Here is a 23,727-nt window from a genome sequence, read left to right as displayed (position 1 = left end):
GACATTTTAGCTGAATGTCTTTACAACCAAAGTAGACTGTGACCAGTGGATGTCAAGCTCTAAAAAGGACAAAAAAGCAACATAAGTCTTCTGAAGCTATACGATTGCTTTGTCTGAGGAAAAGTCTGAAATTTAAGTCATTATTCACAGAAATCCTTTCCTTCCACCACAGCTCTCAAATCTTATTCACACTTGCACACATTCAAATCTGACACCTTAAGAAGCATCTAGCCAAGTAGAAGGTATAATTTTGGGGTCGTAAATGTAAAAGCATGAATTCTGTTCTGTTTTTATTTTGTTTGTTTGTTTGTGCGTCGAAGTGCTTAATATTTGTGTACATTTGAGAGTTTGATTCAGGCCATTTTTGCTCATTTGTGGAGAACATTAGATGATATTGTTGTTTGTGGTTCTACATTTGTGTGGCCCACCATAAGTTGTCTGTTAGTGTTGTTTACAAAACCTCTCAAAGCATCCTGTCATGTTTCAGTCAAAGAGTGAAAAATACCCCTTAATCCGCCCCCTGATTCAAGCACAAACTCTGCCCTCAAGTCAAGCTCTCTTCCTCCCCTTTTACTTTTCCATCTCTCTTGTCATCCACCGTAGTGGTGACTTCTGCTTAATAACTCATAAGAATGAGAGATGAGACAAGAAGTTGGAAAGCAGAGAGAAGTGATAGATGGAAAGAGGGATTCGTAGAGAGAGGAGGAACGGTTTGCTGTAGCAACTCGCTGTAGTCTGATCGATCCCTGAAGCATAACATGCCACAGCTCTGGACAGGAATATTGAAGGATGTCAGTGCTGCCCAAAGCTGTCAAACTATGTCATAATTCACTGTCAAAAATGCATATCATTCTTCAACTGACATGTTTACATAGTTTGGCATTTTACTGCTTAATTGTAAGCATTATTTAGTGATGTACTGTTGAAAACGTTGAGCTTTGTTTTTGTTTTTTTGTTCAGAGTTTAAGGGACAGAAAGAGAGATTGTCTTGTTATTTTGTTAGGAGCAGACATTTTGCTTATGCACTAATGCCTCAAGGGAGTGCAGGACTCAGTAATGGGCAGTCACAAGCAGATGGTCTGTATGGAAGCAAAAATAGCGAGACAGGAGTCAGACACTTCTACAACGTTTTACACTGAACGGACCAATTAGTGCTATGTATCTGCTTATATTCATTTCACCCGTGAAAAGTAATACACAAATAAGATCTCTTTATGGTGCCTTCACACTATAGTTATGCAATGTCACAGAACTTTGCGAATCCATTAATTTCAAAGGGAATGGTGTATTGAAAATATGTAGAGGGAAAATTAAAGTAACGCTCCTAAAAGGAATCCTTGGTTTCAGTACAATTTAAGATCAATCAACTACATTTGGCATAATGTTAATTACCTCAAAAAATCGTTTAGAGTCAAAAAATTATTGTGACTCATCCCACATTTATAAAAAAGAAAAAATAATTGCAGATAAAGCAAGGCGCTTGCTATAAAGTAAAGTCACATGACATAAACTTTTTACATGTTAACGTGATCTTAGTGTGAAAAAATATGGGATTTATTGCCATTACAGCGTTTACCAGATTAAAAGGTTTACCACGTTATGTCATCATGATGACAACAAAGTTGTAATATTGGAAATACAGATGAGGATAGTAAGTGATTTTATCAAGCCCAAATCACTTTATCATATTAAATGTTTCCATTACATTGCTTGCCAGGTAAGTTTTTGTTAAATTGGCGTAAACCCTGGGTTTTATGTACCATGAAAGTTGTTCAGTCACCGGTGTTTATCACCATAGTAACATACTTGTTTTGTTTATTGGTGGTTGTCTATTGCTAAACAAGTTGCTTTAAAGTTCCAGCACGGCATTGTTTCACACTATTCCTTTGGCACTGCCCAAGTCAGGGGCTTTGAATAACCCAGGATTATAAAAGGGATTATACATAATTATAAAGTAATCCCCTTTCTAAATTTTAAGGTTTACAATGGCCTAAACGTGGGGCTTAAAAAACATTAATATGCCTTAATGACATTAAATGGATAGCAAATAGACTTTTGCTTAACTCTTTGCTTCTCAGATTTAAGAATCCTGTTTAGAAATAGACTATAAGAATCTTAACAATAGATCTCCACAATGTCACAAACACTGATCAGATTTAAAAAGTCAGCATGATTATGATATACTAAAAACTTCTAATCAAATTATTCCCAGACCAAATTATCTGAGCTATGCTATCCACATTGATTTAATAACCTTACTCCATACTCCAACTGTATGTCAACAATTTTGTTTCCACATTGTGAGACAATGTTGATGCTTCAGTGAAACAATGCTGTACAATTCCATCAAGCCTCATAAGCTATGATGATAGAGCAACTTTTGAGCAATACAATTCTCCACTGGGTTTATATACAGAATAATATTCCTTAAATATCTGCAACATATACTAGTTTCTCCATGAAGTCACAAAAATGGACACATCTAAAACACAAAAAGACGCACATAGTCTAATGCACAGATGTATTTATACCACAAGAACTGACAGATCTCTGGTTCATCTGACTGTACCAAATAGATTCTTAAAGATTTTAGAGCCATTGTCATCTTGGTCTCCATCCAAAACCATTCAATCACATGCAAATTGCTTCAGCAGTATTCCCGCTCGTCTGCGTAATCACATTCTGAACCCACACAAGACCCAATTACCCTTTGTGGTCATCTAATTGGCCCCTTTTTGTTATGCTAATTCAAAGCAACGATCACAGATTGTCTGTTTATGTATGCATGTGGTACTTTTCTGTGGCAGCTGGTCAGTACACACTCGGAGTCACACCCTCAAACATTTATGACTTGATTTCTCATTCTGCTCTCAGATGCTTTATCGGTCCAGTTGGAAACAACAATAAATAAACCGAATGCGCAGCTTTGAGTAAATGTGTGTTCCTGCTGAGAAAAGCATGAATTTCCATTCTGGCCCAGCCTGGGATAAGCTGGTTCGCCAGCATGGTCTTTCTCGGGAAGCTGGTTGACCAAGGAAGTCTTGCTGTATAACCTACTGTAGTTAAGAAGCCTGGTGGGCACACCTACAGTGGGTACGGAAAGTATTCAGACCCCCTTACATTTTTCACTCTTTGTTATATTGCAGCCATTTGCTAAAATCATTTAAGTTCATTTTTTTCCCTCATTATTGTACACACAGCACCCATATTGACAGAAAAACATTTTTACAGTACATTTACATTTTTGCACATTTATTAAAAAAGAAAAACTGAAATATCACATGGTCCTAAGTATTCAGACCCTTTGTTCAGTATTTAGTAGAAGCACCCTTTTGATCTAATACAGCCTTTTCAGCAGTTTTTCACATCTGGATTTGTGTATCCTCTGCCATTCCTCCTTGCAGATCCTCTCCAGTTGTCAGGTTGGATGGTAAACGTTGGTGGACAGCCATTTTCAGGTCTCTCCAGAGATGCTCAATTGGGTTTAAGTCAGGGCTCTGGCTGGGCCATTCAAGAACAGTCACGGAGTTGTTGTGAAGCCACTCCTTCGTTATTTCAGCGGTGTGCTTAGGGTCATTGTCTTGTTGGAAGGTGAACCTTCGGCCCAGTCTGAGGTCCAGAGCACTCTGGAGAAGGTTTTCGTCCAGGATATCCCTGTACTTGGCCCTCGATTGCAACCAGTCGTCCTGTCCCTGCATCTGAAAAACACCCCCACAGCATGATGCTGCCACCACCATGCTTCACTGTTGAGACTGTATTGGACAGGTGATGAGAAGTGCCTGGTTTTCTCCACACATACCGCTTAGAATTAAGGCCAAAAAGTTCTATCTTGGACTCATCAGACCAGAGAATCTTATTTATCACCATCTTGGAGTCCTTCAGGTGTTTTTTAGCAAACTCCATGCGGGCTTTCATGTGTCTTGCACTGAGGAGAGGCTTCCATCAGGCCACTCTGCCATAAAGCCCCGACTGGTGGATGGCTGCAGTGATGGTTGACTTACTACAACTTTATCCCATCTTCCGACTGCATCTCTGGAGCTCAGCCACAGTGATCTTTGGGTTCTTCTTTACCTCTCTCACCAAGGCTCTTCTCCCCCGATAGCTCAGTTTGGCCGGACGGCCAGCTCTAGGAAGGGTTCTGGTTGTCCCAAACGTCTTCCATTTAAGGATTATGGAGGCCACTGTGCTCTTATGAACCTTAAGGGCAGCAGAAATCTTTTTGTAACCTTGGCCAGATCTGTGCCTTGCCACAATTCTGTCTCTGAGCTCTTCAGGCAGTTCCTTTGACCTCATGATTCTCATTTGCTCTGACATGCACTGTGAGCTGTAAGGTATTATATAGACAGGTGTGTGGCTTTCCTAATCAAGTCCAATCAGTATAATCAAACACAGCTGGACTCAATTGAAGGTGTAGAACCATCTCAAGGATGATCAGAAGAAATGGACAGCACCTGAGTTAAATATATGAGTGTCACAGCAAAGGGTCTGAATACTTAGGACCATGTGATATTTCAGTTTTTCTTTTTTAATAAATGTGCAAAATTGTCAACAATTCTGTGTTTTTCTGTCAATATGGGGTGCTGTGTGTACAATAATGAGGAAAAAAAATGAACTTAAATGATTTTAGCAAATGGCTGCAATATAACAAAGAGTGAAAAATGTAAGGGGGTCTGAATACTTTCCGTACCCACTGTATATCTCATACAAGTGGAGCGACATCCAAAAAACAACATATTATGGTGACCATGCTGGTCTTTTCAGCAGGGTGTACTGGTGTTAATGTAAATTGGCAACTATACTTTAACTACATTGTGAAACGAGTGCTACTTTCTATGTTTCGCTGCAGTTTCCTGTGAAATTAACACTAGAGGCACTACAACAACTTTGCTTTTGATTCACTTTCACACAAATCACGGGTACTATAGCTGTTTGTGACTTTATAAACACATGTTTTTGCTCTGTTAATCTCACTCTGCTATGTTAAGCCCTCAATATACTTCAAGAGAGGTTCTTATTCGTGCTTCCTTCAGGGGTAAAAAGAAGATCTAAACAGCCGAGCAATGATATACTGTTTGTGAACATTGAGACACCGGTCACACCGCTGTGGGAGGCGTTCAAAGGAGCATTTAAATATGAGGACGCTACATGTAAAACCTAAACTAACATGACATTAAAATGTGTTAACACTAACTTTATGCCTCACTCTATGAGTAGAGTTCACAAAAGATTAGTAAAAGAAGCTGTTTTAACCTCTCAATTATGATTTAAAAGTAAAATATGCATTAGAAAATGTTTAATTGTCATGTTTAGATTCTAAATTCATGATGCTAATGCTCTAACAGGCTATACACGGCCATAATATGCACCAAATACACAATTATTGTAATTTATGATGACACTGATACTTCTGCAAAAAGTTATTCTGAATACAGACAAAAGAATGATGATAGAGGCATATCTTAATTTTGGGCAGATGTGTGAATGGCTTTAGATGTAGGTGGCACATGAGTGAATGGGCACTTGAGAGTATTTGAGTAGATTTGAGTCCTTTTGTAGACTAATAAAAAAAAACATGATTTCATGGTCTTGGAAAATGTGTCTATTGAACGATCATTCAGATGTTGGTCATTTTGCACCAGCCCGCTAATAACTGCATGCAGGTGCGTTCATATCGAATACTGACTAAAAATGTAAACAAAGTAGTAGGTGGAGCTTCAGGTAACACCTACCAATGACGTGGACCAATGGCAGTAAGGTGTTTAGCAGCTGGTTAGAAGTTTTCCTAAAAGTTTGCCCAGGCAAGCTGTTACGAACCAAAGAAACAAATGCAAAAAACAGTCTTTTTGGAAAGATTTTGTTCTAAATTACCTCACATCGATTCGTTCTTCGATTTCAAATGAAGTATATCTGAGCCTTTATGTTATTTTTATTTTTTTTACTCTAACCATCATTTGAAAAACTACATTTTAACGCTTGTATGACAGACCCAGCTACATTCACATACTTATTCCATTGTGATTATCTTGCACTGTAGCTCACCTGATAGACTGTTGATCTTTGGACTCAGAGACCGAACTTCGAGCCCATCTAAGGATGCTCTAAGTGAAAGTGAAGTGAAAGCCCCATAGATGTGACACGAAATTACGTAGTTGCTTCAGTAAATGTGCCTTTCATGTTGAATTTGCTTTTAAAACACTATGGCCTAGATTTAGGTCTTGGTTATCTTTTAGGACACTATTAGTTATGTTTAAGTTAAAGTATTTGGTTAGGGAGGTACGTTTTACTCATTAAAACATCAATCTAATATTTACCTCAACCTCATCTGATTACAACATCATTTCACTCACTTTTTGCACCCCCTGCAGGATAGTTCACTTGGAAACTCCAGCTTAACATGTAATGAAGCACGTCATTTTTGGTTTGCAAAAATGTTGCCTTTGTCACGTAAATCATAAGAGATCAGGTTGGAATTGGTAGAACCATCAGACTCAGATTTGAAATGACCAGGAGCAATTCGTTTTAAGTGTCAATTGCCTTTAAAGTCAAGATTGAATAAAAAAATTGACATACTGTATTCACTGTAGTAATGTACTTTTCTGGTTTAATTGCTCACAATTCACCAGTACATGTTATTTCAAAGAAACACGGTTTGACTTGTAATCTTTCATAAAAATGTCATAACTTTCCTTTTTAGCTTGGCAAGAGCCAAAAAGCTATTAATGCATTGTCGCATTTTGGCCCCAACTGCAGATCACCCACTTTTAACAATCCAATCAATTTCTGGTAAATATATAATTAAGTCCCGCTTCATTAAATTTTTAAATATACTGTAAATTAAGTCTTAAAAAATCTTGATTTCTTTCTCCCGTTGAATAACTGTATCACTTGGAATTACATCACATTATGGAAGTAAATCAGTTGCGAATGCCATGTCATGTTGATTGTGTTCAAGATGGGTTATTAAGCATTTCTCACATCTCTTGGCAGTATGAAACTTTAATTTCATTCCATTCCATTCTTTTGCTCTTACTTGGAGTTATTCATTAACACGTTTTTTTGTACATTTTGTTATATGTTTTCCTAAGGTGACACTGTAGCATGCGCTTATACTGTATATCTTTTTCTTTTCTTTTCTTTTCTTTTCTTTTCTTTTCTTTTCTTTTCTTTTCTTTTGTCTGGATTTCAGTCTTTTTCTTTCTTTCTTTCTTTCTTTCTTTCTCCTCCACAGTATTACATATCCCACTCATTTGTTGACACACTCCATCAGGCAGTGTCACCGTCAGCACTTTAAAGCAGCAATGGTGCATTAAGATCCTCACTGCGAGGCAGTCTCTTATTTGTTAGTATTCACAGCAGGAACCAAGCTGTTTTTACCTTCTATTCTCATCTCTTAAACTTCCCCTCTCCCACTCTTTCATCCTCTCCCACGCTCATATTTTTCATTTTCTGGTCATTCCAATCTGTTCGCATTTTATTTGTTTTTCAAAGTTCTCTAAATTCCTCTATCCCAAAGAACAACTTGTCACTTACTTAAATAATGCAAGCAAATCCCAGCCCAGGCAAGAGACAAAACCTTACGGACCAGATTAACGGCGGAATAAATCCAAACTTTGAGCTTTGAAGCATTTTTCGGGATTAACGATGAAGAGCCTTAGTTGTGTTTCTTGCTGGCAGATTTCTTTTTTGGCGGATGACTCTCGAATAAGCAGTTTTATTTTGTTACACTTCAAATCTGGACCACTGCGTTTTGCCACTCAATAAACATTCGACAGAACTTGGTCAGAGACACCAAACAGAAAGAACTCCAGGGGACTGAAACTACCAAACTGTTTCTGAAATGCACTAGGGTGGAAGTACAGTATGAGCTGCATGGGAAGTAATACTGTGAAGCCACTCTGAGAACAGGAAGTTCAGTGAGCTGAGCCCAGTTGCATTAGTGCTGTGGTTGCAGTCGCGTACCGCTAATCTTATGGAGGGCACGCAAACCATGAGCGTGAGTCCTATCCACAAGTGGGGACGTCATGTGCAAGCATTTGTATCGGGGGTGAAATTAAATGATCACTTGGAAACAATTGACTTGAGACTTGAACTCCAAACTAGAAACTTGTGAACAAAAAACAAATGAAATTGATTTGCTTTTTGACAGCGTTTATAAAACTAACATAGAATTCTACTACTAAAAGGGACTTGATTGATTGATTGTTTTATTATCTGATTTCTCAGATTGAACATTGTCCTCGCCTTTATGTGAACACAGACACCAATTATAACAGGACAACTTAACCAATTTACCAACACAAAGTGAAATAACAGTGTGCCATAACAACAATATCCACACACAATACTGAAAAATAATAATAATGCGAGACAAAGATGTCTTCTAGCACATTTACGTAGCACAAAAACACATTCAGAATGAACAACCCCTTAGAATCCGTAAGTAAATGCTTGACTGTGACTTAAATTCTCGTTCTAAAAAGATCCTTTGCTTTACAGCTAAGCTCAAGCTAACATTTACACTGTCTTTAAACTGCTGCTCCTCATGACAACTAGCGTACTCGGTCAATAAATCAACATTTGAGTGCATGATGCATTATTTCACACAATTTTGACTCATGTGTAAAAACATTTTTGCAGACTGTGGCATTAAAAAGTCTGGTGGTGCTGCTTTGATGGTGGTGCCAGATTTATCCATTTATAAAATTGGTTCTTTACGCAGTGAGGGGGTCCTGCACGGCTGCTGGGGTTTTCCGTACTCCAGTGAGTGAATGCATTGGGATATGCAAGTTTAATGCCAGTATAGTGTACCTATGTCTGTGTGTACGTGTGTGTGTGTGTGTGTGTGTGTGTGTGTGTGTGTGTGTGTGTGCGTGTGCTTTAGAAGTAAGAAAAATGCCATTTCACACTCAGCTGAATTTGTGGCGTCCCGTTGTGCAAGTGCTACTACACTTGATCTGCGAAGTGATAGCAAGCATAGCAGGCCATCGGAGGCCAATGAAGCGAACACAACAGGGGCTTTTAGTTCATCGCCCCATTCCTCTGTCAGTTTCATAGTGTCAGTTGAGATCCGCCTGTGTGTGTGTTTATTTGTTTTTCTTTTAGCGTGTGGCATGTGCGCATGGTTGATGGAAAGTTTATCATATGGAGTGGAAAAGTTAACATTTTCACATGAGTAACTTGACATTCCCATAACTGTCTCTATGTCCAATCACTAAGCAAACACAGTAGACTGAGGTTATGTTCAGAATAGCATATTTCATTACCATACTATTCTTACTTTTGTGCAGTGTATAAAAAATAACTTTTTTTACTGTTTATTTTCCACAATGCAATGAATCATGTCATTCCAGTCTGTCAAGCACATTAATGGGCAAAAAACACCATAAAACCACAGTAAATATAATCAATATGACTCATTTACCGTATTCCAATTCCAAGAAGCAATACAATTACTTTGTGTGATGAACAAAATTTATGTTGTGATTGTGTAAAGCACTTACATATGCCGGCTATGTTAATAAAATTAAATGTCTTTGTTTCTCATCATGTCTCATGACCAAATACACAAGACGTGATTACAAAGAATGAGGTTATTTTAAGAGATTCGCCATCATGCCATCCAATACTTTCTTTCTTCTGCTGAACACAAACACATTTCAGCTCTGTAGGTCCATACAATGCAAGTGAATGGTGACCAGACCTTTCAAGCTCCAAAAATCACATAAAGGTAGCATAAAGTAATTCATAAGACTCCAGTGTCTTCAGAAGCAATATAGGTGTGGGTGAGTAACAGATAAATATTTAGGTACTTGTTTTTCTATACATATCCACTTTTACATTCACATTCTGAAAGTGAAAGTAGAGATTTATAGGAAAAAACTATTTAAATATGTATCTGTTTCTCACCCAAAGTGATTGTATCACTTCAGAAGACAAATATTAAACCACTGGAGTCACATGGAGTACTTTTATTCTGCCTCTATGTGGTTTTTTTGGAGCTTAAAAGGTCTGGTCACCATTCACTTGCATTGAAAGGACCTACAGAGCTTAAATATTCTTCTAAAAATCTTTAGTTTGTGTTCAGCAGAAGAAGCAAAGTAATACACATCTGGGATGGCATGAGGGTAAGTAAATTATGAGAGAATTTTAATTTTGGGGTGCACTGTTTCTTTAAAAAGGCAAAATGAAAAACGTTCCCCTCTAACTGCATTAAACATACAATATAATAAGCACATGTATAGTATAACATACTACTGTTGGAAATGTTTATTGCAGAATAATACACAGTTTTTTGTTTTTTAAAGTATACATTATACACTGCTCAGTGTGACGTATAGTCTGATTGTACCTCTCTTTTTCTTTCTTGCAGGTGCTGAAGGGAAGTAAAAAGCTCGCCATGTCAGTGCGGTCTGTGGGCCGGATCCCGGGCGGCTATGTCACAAATCACGTCTACACCTGGGTGGATCCGCTGGGCCGCAGTGTGTCCCCACCCCCTGACCTTCTGGCAGAGCATTGCAGTGCCACCCTGCGCAGATCCAACAGTCAGGGCCGCAGTCACATGCAGCTTCTGCAGGATGGCGATGAGAAGAAGGTGAGAGGAAGACATTTTAGTTTTTCAAGTCATATTTGCTGTAAATGTGCGCTATATAACTTAAGTTATTTATCTAAAGGAATATTCTGGAATATTTTCAATTAAGTAAACAGCATCTATGGCATGCTATCGATTACCACACGCAAAACTTTTGACACATTGCTCAGTTCAGAACAATTTACTATAAATGCATTTACAGTAATATACTTGCAATGGAAGGCAGGTGTTGAAGCACATACATTTTTCAGGAGAAAAATATTGGTTATTTGAACAGTACAGTTGTCTAAATCATCCTTTTTAGGTGAGACTATAAACTACATTGTAAGTGCAATGACTGTAAATATGCTTCCTTTTCATTTATGGACACTGTACTTTGACAAAGTAAATGTTGTTAATATACTTTCCATTTCAGCTAAATATGCAGAGACAACTATAAGTAAGTCATTAGTAGGTTACTTTAGATTTAAGATGGGCAAAGTCATGGTAAGGAGTGAGTGATTTCATATTCACAAACCAACTTTGTCACAATCTATGAGGAAAGACCAAACAAACTTGTATAAATGCTCTTAAATGCTCTTCTCCAGGACTCTGCTAAAGAGTGTTTAAACACTCAACATAAAAGTTTGCATTGTTTACAGCTCATCAGCTTTAATTAAGGGATGTTGATTTACAGCTCTTGTGAATTTTAAGAGCACTTCTTCAGTATAGGTTGAGTGTTTCATTATTATGGAGATGAGATTTTACTGCCGCATAAGAGCCGTGCGGGTGAAGAATTAGCCTAGTCTTTCATTAAAACATTATATGGCGTTATTTCCGTAAACCAAGGCTCTTTGTCTTATCTGTGCCAGCTGATTATAATCTCTTTGACAGAGTACCATTGGAGCGCTGCCCTTTTCTATAAGTCATAATTTATCTACTGTCAAGCTCACACGTCTCTGGGCTAAACCATCTTAGATCATCTCCGTTAGCTAATGGGTAGCAGCGATTTTTAAGACAATGATTTATAAACTACAGGCTGTTACCAGATTAGTTCTATGAGTTCTTTGAGACATTTTTTCACTTAACTGGTAAGCATTTTCTGCTATTTTGATTTGATTAGTTGTCAAAAGTGGAGTTGGAATGGTTGCTGTGGTCATTGTGTTTTCTGCAAGAGAAGTTAGATATGACCCAGAATCAGCCTTTTGTGATGAATAATAATATTTTTACACATGTCTTTGCTTTCCGAGTTGTTTCCAAGTTGGAAGCACCCCTTCAAGTTGCATTCTTTGCAACTTTTCTAGTAGGAAGTTGAAAATTCTGACTTTCAGAATTAGATTGAATGCACAAAGGTAAACTTAAACCTATCACTTACCCTATCTCCAAAATCTGATCGGTTGATAAAAATGTACCAGCACCAACAACGATGTTGATCCAGGAGCATGTTCTACTTGGCAAAATCACAATCACAGGTTTGTGGTTTTTGCATTCGAATTTGGTATGGTAACCATTAGGTTGTTGGTTCGAATCCCACAGGGCCAACAAACCATCATCTGTAGATACTCAACTGCAAGTTACTTTGGATAAAATGTGAATGTTACATGTTCTTTCTCTGGAGCACAATGTACGGGCAAGTCCAGCAGACGTTTAAAGAAAATACATGTATAGGAAAGCCAGAGCAGGATCACTCGCGCTACTTAATCACTTTTGACCAAGGGAAAAACCTGAAGAGTAAAAAACATTTCCACAGAAAGGGAAATGAAGAGTGTTTTGAACTCTTTTAATCAGGCAATTATTGAATATGTATGAAAAATTAAGTGGCACCTAATACATCAGTCTGTTCAACAGTTACAGTCTCCATCATACCTGAACGAAATTGAGATGTCTGGAGTTCAACGCAAGTGCTCCGTTATGAATTTTAAACAATATAAATTAAATAAATGGTACCAGTAGCCCCAGCTGATAGGTGTCCTATCTATGACATCTGGTCTCAAAAACAATTATTCAACATTAATATCCATTCAAAAGTATTTGTGCATTGTGGCAAAATGTTGTGCAGGCAGAAAGGAAGAAATCACAAATACTTGGCAACATTTCACAATAGTATAGTGTTTTGTTAGGAGCCCCTTAGAGGGGGTTGGGGGGGCATTTTATTTTTTGTACGAATAATTTATGGTACTTATACCACAAATGAACCGTACTGTAGTAAATCTGTAGTTACCATGTTTTTGGAAGATTTTGTTTTATTATTGCCATAGTTTTGGTTTTCCTGTACTTTTACTATGGTATTACTATAAATATTTGGTTGAAACCATGGTCAATTTTGTGGTAATGGTTTTACAACAAATACTATAATATTCTAGTAAAACCATGGTTAATTTTCATAAGGAATGGACAAAGCTATTTCGAGGCAATGCAAAGCTTATTGCGAGCGAACACAAACTATTGCAAGGGAGCGTAAAATCTTTTGTAAGAGGTCACAAAACGTTTGCAAAAGAACTGAAAACTATTTAAGAAAATATATAGTTTCTTTAGGGCCATTTTTTTAATTTTTTTTATTGACTCTTCATTTTACTTCATAATTAAGGAAAGTCTTAAGTGAAAGGTTTTGGACTGTGTGTTTTAAATTTTCCTGCAGCTCCAGAGTGATTAGTCACATGGTATTTCTAGCTCTGATGAAGGGTTCAAAAACATATTTTGTTCCCATTGGAAAAGTTGGCAGATTTTGTATCACTAACTTCTCTGTCAGCCAATCAACTTCCATTGACATGAATGGGAATGCTAACAGATAGCTCATTCCAAGTACACTGTAAAACAAATCTGTAATTTTAATGGTAAAAGACTGTAAAAATGCTACAGAAATTTTTTTTTAGTATTAACTGTAAAATATACAGTACATTTTTTTAATACATTTTAAGACAATACAGTAGTTTTTACAATAGAATGTTGTAAAAATACATTTTTTTAGATGTAAAAAGTATGATTTTCCTGTATAATTAATGGTAAAAAATTTACATTTTTTAACAAGAGAGTCCATGTACTTTTTACAGTAAATTATTGTTAAAATTACAGTAAAAAACAATAATCGGGCATTCCCACAACTCCCTGACCTATCATATTTCATTATATTTTATGGGAATAGTTATGTTTCTTCTTATTTTTTATATCAGTTGTGTACATTGGGGTGTTCTGTTTTATATTTAATGTAGTTTGGTTAATGTTTACTACATTATTTGAATTTCACATGTGTTACACTGATGGTGTTTAGTGTTTGTGTGAGTGACACTGAGCACTGTCTCTACATGTTTCTTAGTCATTGCTCCTGAAAGAGACACTATTGGAGAATTTAATGTCATCCTGTAATTTTTATGTTGATTAACAATAACTTATAAAGTAAAAAGCAGATTTATACAGTTTCAGAAGGCTAATATCAAGTTATGCAAATTTAACAGAATTTTTTTTTTCAGTGCCAGCATGGTCATGTAAAGTACAACAGTTTTAAAATGTAAAAGGTTGTTCTGTAAAAAAAAATTAGTTTTATTGTAATTATGTATTTTTTAAATAATTATTCTGACAACCACAGCTGCCAGATTTATTAAATTATTTGGTAAAAACAACAGGATTTCTTTTTACAGTGTATTATATACACCTCCTTGGTCCTAAGCACCTCCTCTAAATTTGTTCAAGCACTATAACTCATCCCACTATATTGTCCTGTTTTCTCATCTGTGTGCCAAATTTAGTTACTGGAAATGTGATGATAAGGAGAGTTTTATGAACCGTTCATCCAGGTGTAAATCTGCCTAGGCTATTGGAGAGCGTGGCCCAGCAGACGGTGGATGCGTTACAGAGGAAATGAGGGCACTAGTGTAGCATGACAACTTCGTTAGTACTGCACAGCGCAGCAGAAATCTCTGTCCTGATTTACAGCCCTGTTTTCTCAGTCTCACATCTCGGCAAAGAAATTTGCAGGGTAATTCTAATAAATTCCGAGGTACAGAACAAAAGTTAATGTAAGCTTGGAAATTTCTGTTGGAAGCCGAAATACGAAAGCGACCAGGGTGCTTCCTATGATGAAGAACCATTCACACGGTGTTTATAAATGTGCATCATTAAAAACAATGACACACAAAAACACTGTATTGCCCTGAGCCTACCTGACCTTTCAGGCATGGCTAGTGCTAACCTTTAAGCAGCATTTTGGATGGCAGGCACTTTTGGTGCTGATGTTTGGATGAGATGCTGCACTGCATTGATCTTCTAGAGTGCACTGGCGCTCCAGTGACCCTGGGGGTAGAGCAGCCTGATTGGCTCTGTGGGGATTCTATGATGCATTCTAATCATGGCACTATTGTTGCATTTCTGTGGTGTGTATTGAAGAGGTCTGGGGAGAGTCACATTATTTCTTTTGCTGGTTCAGCAGAATCATTCTTCAGTATGGGTGTCGGATGTTAGAGGCGCATTAGCTGTTAGAGTCAGGAATTATAGTTGTAATACACAATAATAGCTGCTCTTTGTTTGAGAGGTGAATGTTAAAAACATGTTTTGTGTGCATGATGTGGTTGGGAAATATTTGAATTTCCATGTTGCTGTAATGTCTCAGCAGATAAGGGACTACATGTGTGTTTGAGCATGTGTTTGTATATTGGCACTTTTGCACTGCACGTTACGGTTCGACTCGCCTCAACTCTACTCGCTTTATTTTTATGAGAATTAATTTCCATTGCAGTTTAGTGTCGCCTCAACGTGGGTGGGATTATAGGCTGATCTTCATAGATGCGCTGCCTCTACTGCCGTGAGATCATCTTAAACACGACACAAACTGACCAAAACAATAACACGACTGCTAGCTGTTAGCTACTAGCTCATTGTGCTGCATAAAGCAGTTGTTGCATGGTGATTTTACACAAGTGTAACAGTTAAATTGGCCTGGTTGATTTAGAAGCAAGAAGGATTTTGATATCACATTTAGTATGGGCTCCGCTCACTTGGAACCTTGGGACCGAGGTGGTACTAAAAAAGTATCAGGTACCAGGTACTATCCACAGCGGAAAACCCCAAAATAGCAAGCAGAGTCGAGATGAGTCAAGTTGTACTGTGCAGTGGAAAAGCCCCATATGTGTACAAAAGTATGCAAGATAATCTATCACTATGCCTTTAAACTAGCACTAGATTTTTTTTCGACTTTATACATTTTTAACTTCTCATGAAATGGTACCACAGTTCCCTTTCTGTCACTCACTCGACGTTGTGTCGATTGTAGTGACACAAGGGGCTTATTTCGGGAGCCTCAGATACCTCTGAATATGAAAATGGCCAATGCCAAATTGGCAGACAGAATTGGCTTGTCCCGCCCCTGGACATATGAGTATGAAAGGCAGGGATCGTGCATCTGTTCAGTCAGATTCTTTTTCGGAGCCGAGCGGTTGTGTGTGTTCAGCGAGCTGAAACCTCACTCTGTTCCACTCACCTCTAAGGGAGCTTTATCAGAAACAACACGAAACGAAAAAGTCTTTCAGGAAGTGTTGGCCGCACATGGCTACCCACCAACAGTGTAGGGAAAAGTTAAAATAACTTACAAGTGACTACAGGACCATCAAGGACCACAACAGCCAGAGTGGTTCAAACAGAAGAAAGTGAAAGTGGTTCGACCAAATGGACGCTATATATGGCAATAGACCAGCGAGCAATGGTAGGGAGAGTGCCTGGGACTCGGCCAAAGTGTTATTGGAATCCACGATGGAGGATGGTACGGTTTGTTATGTTAACTCTATATTCTGCTTGAAAGCTTCACTTTATTTAGTTGACCAGCTACTGAAAAACTTGCTTCTAAAACAACCAGGCCAATTTAACTGTTACACTTGAGTAAAATCACCATGCAACAACTGCTTTATGCAGCACAATGAGCTAGTAGCTAACAGCTAGCGGTCGTGTTATTGTTTATGGTCAGTAATGTTTGTGTAGCCTTTAAGATGATGTCACGGCACTAGAGGCAGCACACCTATGACGATCAGTCTATAATCCCACCCACGTTGAGCCGGCACTAAACTGTAGTGGAAAAGCAAGCTCAGAAAAGTAAAGCGAGCAGAGTGGAGTCGAACCGTAACGTACAGTGGAAAAGTGCCATAAAATCCTCCTTTGAACCTAGAAGGTAGTGTGGTATTTATATCACTGTGCCCATCTGAATTAATTTAGATACCTAGATTATTATTCTGAATACACCACACTGTGTAGCGGTTACACTACTCTAGAGTATTAATTTGATAAATTACCTGTTACCTTTTCAGGTGAATTTGGTGCTAGATGAGGGGCGTTCTCTGGGCCTCATGATCCGCGGGGGAGCTGAATACTCTCTGGGCATCTATATCACGGGTGTGGACCGGGGGTCTGCAGCGGATTGTGGGGGACTGAAGGTAAAGTATATCATCCTTTTATTTTCTCTTTTATTACCATTTCTTTCTCTCTTTATCACTCTTTACACAACTTTTTAACTCTTTTAATCTGCCTTTTTTGCTTCAAGATCTCACTGTTGTGAAGTGTCCTTAAAGTGTCCTTAAAAAGTATTAATATTTAAATTAACATTTTTAAATTTAAGGCTATAAAAATACTTTACAAAAAACTCCTAAATATCATTATTTAAAATTGTTAATGATGTCTTACATTTGAGGAACATAAATATTTTAGGATACTATGTAGATAAACATATATCCATTTGTATTGAAATATTGGCAAATGTAAATAAATATGATTAAATATTCTTCTTCAATGAATTCATTAAAAGCAACATTGTTCATGGAAACATACCCTTATAATTTTACTAGATTTTTCTAGTGTTTTGCGTTTTCTTTTTGCATTAAAAATGTATATATAATATGTTTATCTGCTTTCTCTGAGAGAAAAATCACAGAAAAAAAATCGGATTTTATTTATTTATTATTTTGATTATTATTATAATTGTATACTTTTTTTAACCTTTATCATATTGTGTGTGTGTGTGTGTGTGTGTGTGTGTGTGTGTGTGTGTGTGTGTGTGTGTGTGTGTGTGTGTGTGTGTGTTTGAAGTGAGAGTGAATAAGGGAGAGTACATTAGCACTCAGTGGACAGGCCTGTCTTTCCTTTCCCTCTGCCTGACAGCACCACATGAATCAGAACCTGTGTTTATTGATAAAACATGTTTGTAGACCCTGTCCAAAGTGTTCAGCTAGTCTAGCTGCCCCTCCATTCATTTGAGCACTTCTTTTGAGTGTCAAGTCAAGTCATTTTTATTTGTATAGCGCTTTTCACAACACACATTGTTTCAAAGCAGCTTTACAGGAAATCATGCATTAACAAAAAAAATAAATAAAATGAAACATATTTGAAGTATATGAAATATATTTACAATGTCATTGTGTAGTTTGATTTAATACAATTATAAAATGTGTATAAAAATTTAATAATTAAATAAGAATTGTATTTAGAACCCCTGTGAGCAAGTAACATTGCATGCTATACATTGTTTGGTGTATTCTCAAGCACTTTGTGGGATTTGTTCAGAAAAAAATGGGAAAAGTCAGTTTTTACAATGTCACATTTGTTGATGATTGGCCAATGGCTGCCATGTTTCTCAATATATGCAACTGTCCTCATGATCAAGGATGGCAGCTCCCACAAAGACACTGAACGCAAAGACCTGCATGCCAATTTTAAAATGTATTTGCCCAATGTTTATATATTTAGAGCCACTTTCATATTGTTCCCTATTATAGTGCCACCAAATGGCTAAACCCCACAACGTTTTCTGTGTGGTCTCAGGTTGAGCCCTTATATAAGTGTGTCAAGTTTGTTGAAAATATCTAATTTCACTTAAGAGTTATTTCAATTTACATAAAAGCAGAGACCACTTTTAAAATTCATAGGCCTGTTTTTGGCATTTATGAGCAAAATTTTGCCATGTTCTCTGTACTAATGGCACTTCTTATTTTGGTGGTTTCCTTCTGATCAGACGAATGGCTTTGAAGCAATTCACTAATGTAGTTTTGGAACTATTTTTGAAGTGGAAACAGGCCATAAGGCAAACCATAGCAAATATGGTATCATTGCACTCGGCAATTCCTCTCGAACTTAACGAGACCAGTCTTGTGAAAATAGACTAAAGTTTAGACCACTAAAGTTATAAGCTCACAAAAAAAATATTTTTCCACCACAAGGTCATACCAGACCCAAACACATACAAAGTTTCGTAACGATATGCCAATGCGTTCATAAAATACAGCATTTTGCATCTAAATTCAAAATGGCTGGCACCCCAAAATGGCCAACATAGAAAAATTGGGTATCGTTTGACTCTGAATGTTTCACTGAATCTAAAGAGACCAGATTTATAATTTTTGGCCGAAGCGTTCAGTAGTTATAAGCAAAAAGAGCCGTGACCAGTAGGGGGCAGTGTGGCAAAACCCTGCAGGTGACCTCAAGGCATGATGGCGATGACACATACCAAGATTTGTCACAATCCGTTAAAGTGTTGCGGAGATAAAGCATGAAGTCCATTTTTGCGTAGATGCCATTACATTTTATGCAGAGTTATAGATCATGATGGATGTTTCTGGTTCCGGCAGTCCTACCTAAAGCAGCTAACATTGAGTAGAAGGATAAATTGGGTGTATGCCTGGCTCAATAGATGAGTCTTTAGTCTAGACTTAAACTGAGTGAGTGTGTCTGCATCCCGAACAGTGTTAACAACATTTTTAAATTAATACGAAATTTAATAGGTAGCCAATGTAATTATGATAAAATTGAGCAATATGGTCATATTTGTAGTATATGTGGGTATACTAGTGAATGTCATGTGATTGTGTGTTCTGCACCTGAGGAAACTGTATGTGAACGCATGCATGGTGGAAGTAAAACCTGTTATGTTGTAGTTCAACACAGCTCTCTTGTGTGTTTATTAATCGCACCACACGAACCCAAAGTACAACATGGTGTCAGAAATGGTAAACTCCCCAGTCAACCTGAAGGGAGTGAAGAATATGCCCTACGTGAGTTATAACTGCAGCAAGCGAGCAAAGCAGCATAGAGCATTCAACGATAGAGAGAGAGAAGAAGAAACCTTTCTCTTCGACATGGTGAGTGCTAAAAATAGAACACAGCGTTAACGCTGAAATCGCAGGAGTACAACAGCAAATAGACAGTGAAAATAAAATAAAAAATACAGAGGTGCACCACGTGAATGAGAGCACAAAGAAGATAAACATGGGGCAGTTCAAACCCCCGTCACCCCTCCTGCTAATGGGCAATATTAGTGAGAACTGGCGCCGATGGGAGCAGCGGTTTGTGCTGTACATGACAGCAACGGGATTGAATGACAAAGATGAGAATATAATAGCCTTGGAGGTATATAACACACATTCAAACAATAGCCTTGGAGGTATAAAACACACATTGAGTATGCCGATCGTGATCATCCTGAAATGAATGAAATCTTCAAGGAATTTAGAGAGTATTGCAGCCCCAAGAAAAATGTAGTTTTTGAGCGCCACCAGTTCTGGTCACCGACGATGACAGAATCTATGGGAATTGACAAGTTTGTCACAGAAATGCGCCAGAAGTGTAAACATTGTGAATTTGGAGCAGCCGAAAATGAAAAGATCAGGAAGCAGCCTCTACTTAGAGAAGCTGACTTAACTCTAGACAGAGCTGTGGAGATATGCAGAGCATCTGAGGTTGCAAAAACCCAGATACAGGCCATGGAAATACAGAATGACGCCACTGTTCATGCCATTAAGCATATAAAGAAAGTAGATGCTAAACAGGGTAAACAGCTGAGTGCAAAACATGTGCCTGCACAAAAAAATGCATTTTTCAAAGCAGAACCTATGCAAAAAATGCGGAAAAGTGCATGCCCCAAGTGAGTGTCCAGCATATGGTGTTGTGTGCCACAAGTGCAAAAAGCGTAACCATTTTGCTAAGGTTTGCACAACACTACAAAGCAAGGGCACAGCTACACACAAGCACACAGAAGTTGGTGCTTTATTTATTGGGTCTGTCACATGTGCGGATGCTGAAGTCAAACAGCAGATGTACAAAGGCTGGTTCACAATGGTCAATATAAGGAATGTTGCAGTACAGTTCAAACTTGACACCGGTGCTGGCCAATATAAAAATTTTCATGGCCAACCAATCACCTATGCCAATCCTCGGCCAAGAGGCCTGTGAGGAGCTGCAGCTGGTGAGGAGGGTGGAGACATTGAATAAAACAGCCCCATCCACCAAAGAGGAACTTGTGGAGAAATACCCCTTGGTGTTCAATAGTCTGGGAAAGTTTCGAGGACAGCACCATATCCACATAGACCCTACGGTAGTTCCTGTTGTACATGGCTGCAGAAAGATTCCACTATCAGTCATGAGCAGACTGCAAACCACGCTACAACAGCTAGTGGACAGAAAGGTAATAGCACCTGTGTGCGAGCCAAACGGAATGGGTGAATAGCCAAGTCATAACAGAGAAAAAGGATGGATCACTGAGGGTGTGTTTGGATCCTTGTGACCTCAACAAAGCGATTTGTCGACAATATTATAGCATCCCGACACCAGAAGAAGTCCAGTGCAAGCTTGTTGGAAAGTCAATTTTCACTATACTAGAGATGGCTACTGAGAAAGATGGCTACTGGCAAATAAAGCTTGATGAAGCATCCTCAAATCTCTGTACATGTAATGTCTGAGGTTACCGTTTGGAATTAAGTCAGCCAGAAAAACTGCGAGATCTTGCGGAGATATTGAAGGGGTGCACATCATAGCAGATAATATGATCATCTCAGCCTATTCAGATGCAGTCATCCTACACAAGGTAATGGAGAGAGAGCTAAAAAAAGCAAATGTAAAGTTCAATAAAGACAAAATTCAGTACAAGGTGGACTCTGTGAAATATATGGGACACGTAATAACTTCTGAAGGAGTGAAGCCAGATGATGCTAAGGTTCATGCCATTGTGGAAATGCCAGCACCCGAGGACAAGCATAGCCTCCAAAGGCTGCTTGGCATGGTAAGGTATCTTGCACAATACATACCTGATGAAGCCACATTGACTGCACCGTTGCGCCAGCTCCTCAGAAAACATGTGGCAGTGGCACCTGGAACAGGATGTAGCACTTCAAAAGCTGAAAGTTGTTATCACTCGAGCACCAGTACTTAAGTTTTATGATCACACCAAGCATCTCACAATACAGGCTGATGCTTCAAAAGATGGCCTGGGTGCCTGTCTGCTGCAGGAAGGAAGTCCACTGTTCTATGCATCCAGAGCATTATCAGACACAGAGCATAATTATGCCCAAATTGAGAAAGAATTGCTGGCAGTTGTTTTCGCTACATCAAAATTCCATCAGTACATCTGACCACAAGCCTCTAGAGTTTATAAGCCAAGCCTCTTTGCAAAGTACCTGCGAGGCTACAGAGGATGTTGTTGCAACTGCAGCGATATGATCTACACATTACTTAGACACCTGGTAAGAACATGTTCATAGCAGACACGCTGTCCCGAGCGATTGTAAAGGACCAGACAGATGAGGAAAAATCTGACTTGAGCAGTGATAGAGTTGTTTACGGCATCCAGGCAACAGACACACTGAGTGCAGACATGCTACAGCGCTTGAAAGATGCCACTCAGTGCGATGAAATTCTACAGGCTGTAGCCAGAGTGCATAATCAGGGCTGGCCAGTAAGAAGATGTCACCTTGAAAGCAAGCTTCATCACTACTGGCCACTGAGGCACACAATCAGCATCAGAGAGGGTGTGCTGATGACAAATGACAGAATTATTATCCCTAGCAGTGTCAAGCCTCTGATGTTGGAGCGGTTACATTTGGCTCACCATGGGATGCAAAGAACAAAAGCACAGGCATGGCAGCTTATGTACTGGCCAGGCATGACAAGTGACCTGGAACAGCTGATTGGATCATGCGAGGCCTGTCAAAGATTACAGCCCAAGAATCAAAAAGAACCACTGCTGTCACATAACATACCAGAGCTACCGTGGATCAAAATAGGTGCTGAAAACTTTGAGCTCAATGGTCACTCATACTTGGTGTTGGTGGACTATTTATCAAAGTTCCCTGAAGTGTTGCACTTGTCTGACAAAACAGCACACACTATGATCCAAAAGATGAAATGTGTGTTTGCAAGGAATGGTATTCCAAAAGAAATAGTGAGTGATCATGTGCCCTTCGCCAGCCATGAAATGAGGATGTTCGCAGCAGAGTGGGGCATAACACTCATCCACTCTAGTCCTGGTTGTCCACAATCAAATGGTTTGGCTGAGAGGACTGTACAAACAGTAAAGCAATTATTTAAAAAGGAAGCTTCAACTGGTGTAGATCCTCACCTAGCACTACTTTCGCTCCGCAACACCCCTGTAACAGGAATGAGCTACTTACCTGCACAAATGCTCATGGGGAGAGTATTAAGGAGCAAACTTCCTGGTACTGATGCAGTGCTGAATCCAGCTACTCCTAAATGAGTCCACAGCAGACTTATGCATCTTCAAGGCAAGCAGCACTGTTATTACAATGCCACAGCAAAGCCTTTGCCTAACCTGTCCGCAGGTAGTATGGTGCGCATGGAGACAAAGAAAGGGTGGATGCCAGTGGTAGTTGTGGAGAAGAGAGAGGAGCCACGCTCATACAATGTCATGGCTCAAACAGGGCAGCTCTACAGAAGGAACAGACGTCACCTGAGGTCAGCTATAAAACATCAACAGACACTTCACTAGAGCCTGAGTCACCAGAAAGTGCAGGAAGCCGGCTGGATCAGAACCTAGAGAGTGAAGAATGCCAAGAGTTTACAGCAACACCTTTGGCTACTACATTTACATTTATGCATTTGACAGATGCTTTTATCCAAAGCAACTTACAGAGCCCTTATTACAGGGACAATCCCCCTGCAGCAACCTGGAGTTAAGTGCCTTGCTCAAGGACACAATGGTGGTGGCTGTGTGGCTCAAACCAGCATCCTTCTGATTACCAGATTACCAGTTATGTGCTTAGACCACTACACCACCACTCCATTACTACAAATTATTACACTAGAAGTGGTAGAGAGATTTGTTCACCAGTTAAGCAGAAGGACTATGTAGTTAGCAAATGCTGAAGAGATCATATGAGTATCCTTTTGAAACAAGTTAAAGT

At 38.7% G+C, this 23,727-nt stretch overlaps 1 protein-coding gene across 4 annotated transcripts in view; it reads left to right on the top strand.

Moving 5' to 3' along the window:
- whrna (whirlin a) overlaps positions 1–23,727 on the top strand; it is a 156,354-nt gene that overhangs the window by 60,975 nt on the left and 71,652 nt on the right. For all 4 annotated transcript variants that reach the window (XM_052103941.1, XM_052103940.1, XM_052103945.1 and 1 more), the window contains exons 2-3: positions 10,370–10,591; positions 16,855–16,980. In XM_052103941.1, coding sequence (XP_051959901.1) covers positions 10,370–10,591; positions 16,855–16,980 — 348 coding nt within the window. The remainder of the gene's footprint in view (positions 1–10,369; positions 10,592–16,854; positions 16,981–23,727) is intronic.

This window comes from Xyrauchen texanus, chromosome 34 (assembly GCF_025860055.1).
Source record: "Xyrauchen texanus isolate HMW12.3.18 chromosome 34, RBS_HiC_50CHRs, whole genome shotgun sequence".
NCBI classification, from domain to species: Eukaryota; Metazoa; Chordata; class Actinopteri; order Cypriniformes; family Catostomidae; genus Xyrauchen; species Xyrauchen texanus.
The sequence above is the reverse complement of the archived record's forward strand: the minus strand, read 5'-3'. Positions and strand labels throughout refer to the sequence as shown.